The sequence below is a fragment of the Ixodes scapularis genome, unplaced genomic scaffold, assembly GCF_016920785.2.
Source record: "Ixodes scapularis isolate PalLabHiFi unplaced genomic scaffold, ASM1692078v2 PGA_scaffold2__306_contigs__length_199485367, whole genome shotgun sequence".
Classification (NCBI taxonomy): domain Eukaryota; kingdom Metazoa; phylum Arthropoda; class Arachnida; order Ixodida; family Ixodidae; genus Ixodes; species Ixodes scapularis.
The window spans coordinates 94,999,189-95,002,120 of NW_024609857.1; the positions used below are offsets into that span (position 1 = coordinate 94,999,189).

The window sequence follows — 2,932 nt, forward strand, 5'->3', positions numbered from 1 at the left end:
AGGGTCAGATTGACGATTGACCACACCGTTTTAATTTTTTTCTTATACGCACGCCCGGAGTACAACCGCAATACAGGGCAAAAGCCTCTTATTGACCTCGGTTTTATACAACGCTTCCATAGGCTCTATCCTCGCGATCAAATCATCCTATGTGGAGACTTCAACGCAAGGCACACAGCATGGGGTTACAACAAATGCAGTTCCAGGGGGCGCAAAATAAAGTCTGATACCCAAAACTACCACCTCAGTTAGATTAACACCACCGATGACCCCACACGGATGGGGCAATGTATTCGCCAGGACGCGACCCCTGATCTGACTTGGTCATCACACCCACGCAATGTCACCTGGCACCTTCAGGAAGACCTTGAGGCTCCGCTTGAGGCACCCAAGCGGAGCCTCAAGCCATCACGGACTATGCGCAAGACGCACTTCCTACGGCAAAGGAAGACGCACCAGTCACGCAAATCATTTATACCAACTCGCAAGCGGCACACCACATATGCTCGGACACCAAATATACCGGACGTACCTTATACGAGCTCAGGGTGGCCGTCTCATCTCTGAGAGAGTCCGGCCATCAATTCATCATACGATGGGTCTCTGCACACTGTGGCATACCCGGTAATGAGAAAACCCACAGACTAGCGCGCGCACACCTCTCCGCGCTGGCCAAGGGACCCTCCTCTTCCTCATCTCTAGGCAACCCCTCCCAGGAAATTGCCAACCCTTGGCACGACTTGCGCTCTACCAAAGCCGAGCGAACCGCCTACTTCTCCATGGCCGCTAACCCGCTATCCATCCCTAAGATTCCCTCCCAACATTTCTCTCGTAGGGAAGCCGTAAGGATTCGCCAAATTCAGACAGGGACCCTACTGACACCGCATCTCTTACAGCGGTTTCGCGGGAACGATGGGGCGGCATCTTCCACAGCCTCTGGCATCTGCAAGAACTGCAACTCTAAGGCAGACCTGGTCCATCTCATGCGGTCTTGCCCTTTGTATGATATTCCACGACAACGGGCTTTGGATCTCATTACAAACGCCCCAGTACCCGTACCCCTGAACGCCTGGGCATGCCCAGACACCACCATATCCCACAAGCATGCTTTGGAGCTCTGGGAGGCACTACCCACCTTCATAAGAGACCGAACTGTGCCTCCAGTGGTGGACCGGCTCCTTCCGGATAGAGTCAAGAGGACACAGCCTCCCCCTCCCCCGACGACGAAGGCCCTGAAGCCATGAAGTGTTGCCCTCCTCCTCCTCTTCTCTTCTTTGGTACCCGCTCCCTAATCTCGTATCCTCCTCCTAACTGACCTCCGCAGCGCGCTCCACGCAATAGAAGGTCAATAAACGTGTTTTCAATCAATCAATCTGGAGCGCTTCCGAAGCACTGACCGAGCGCTACGTCACGCGCAAGTCGGTGCCACTTGAGCGCTGCTTCCAGCGCTCATGAAGAGCTAACTGAGTGCTCTGCTGCATGTGTGAACCGGCCTTTACTTTCCGGCCTACTCGGCTGCAAGTGTGTGAACGGCGCTTTAGACTCAATGCGGTCTAGATTGTAACCTAGGCGGGCTGTGAATGCTCGGAACTTTCTCGTCGCAAGATTGTCACTGGTGGAAGTTACCGGTGACGACGAAGTGACGTTCCACAACTTTGGGAAGGAGTTATTTGAGGACAAAATCTTCACTTCGGAATCGAGGCGAAGATTGAACTTTATGATATTCGCAACTTTCAGCAATGGTGGTACTGCGATGTGAGAATCGCGCTCCCTAGGTCCTGGATGATCAGCTGCACAATAAAAGTCCTTGTCTACGCCTTCCTGACGTGAAAAGACCAAGTAAGGCTCTAATACTGCTTGTATGTAGCAAAACAAGAATTACCGTACGCGACGCAGACCCAGCCTCGAACTGCGTTCTACGACGATCATTCAGATGACAGCAATTTTGATAGGCGCCAGTGCGCCCCCTATCAGCCCCGAGAAGTTAGCGTGGCGTCCTCTTACGGCGACCCGGGGTGACGTCACGGCGAGGACAGAACTTTCCTCCGTCTCGCCCCGGTCGTCCTGTGGAGGCTGTGACGACGCTAACGGTCGGCGCGCTCGTTTCTTTTTTTTTTCTTCTTGTTTTTTAGCGCGTTTTTCGAAGGAGGTGTAAATTTTCATATGGGTCTTTATCGAGGCACGGCCTATAGTTGCAGGCGAAAGTTCAACCAACATTTCAGGCATGGTTGACAGGGCAGGCAACGCATAGAAATATGGCCGTAATTGCAGGAGGATCACTATATATTAACATCTCACACAATCAATGCTTCTGATGGTGTGAATCAATTGGCAGATTATGTATACTATTTCCTTTTTTTTCTCTGCTTTTAAACAAAAACGCAGAAGCAAAAAAGCTGCATGCTGCTCGAACAACATGTTAAATATAGTCTGGGTTATAAAGAGAAAATCACAAGTGAGACAGCCCAAGTACAGGGGCAAAGTAAAGAAAGAAGGCACATTTATTTATATACATTGCTCGCATTTGACCTTTCCTAGATTCGGATATTATTTCAATGAACTCCACTGGTGGTGTCTGTGGACTCGTTTATATCATCCCTCAAGTAATGTACAACAAGCATAAGCGAAGGTGTCTAGCCCGTTGTTAGTCCCTTATGCTCTAAAATTTAGATTTTATTCAAATCAAATTGTCCTGAAGCTAAAATGCCAGAAACTTTTCTCACGCAAACTGTCACCCTTCACAGGTTCCACATTTTTTGTTACTAGTGCAGCATCTACCACTGAACAGCCGTTCGAATGCTTGCTGTTCCTCCTGTTTTCCTCTGTTGTCAAAGAGTCCAGCCGTAGGGAGTTTGGAGGCTGAGGAAGCTTTTGGGGACCTGCCGCAGTGTCTAATTTAATTGGAAGTGAAAATTCAAACTAAACGGCATGT

At 49.9% G+C, this 2,932-nt stretch overlaps 1 protein-coding gene across 1 annotated transcript; it reads left to right on the plus strand.

Annotated features, from left to right (window-relative positions):
* The first annotated feature begins 279 nt into the window (after positions 1–279).
* On the plus strand, positions 280–1,244 carry LOC120838264. Its single transcript, XM_040208101.1, has 2 exons — positions 280–289; positions 385–1,244. Exons 1-2 carry the CDS (start codon positions 280–282, stop codon positions 1,242–1,244), a joined length of 870 nt encoding a protein of 289 aa, XP_040064035.1.
* The last annotated feature ends 1,688 nt before the right edge of the window (positions 1,245–2,932 follow it).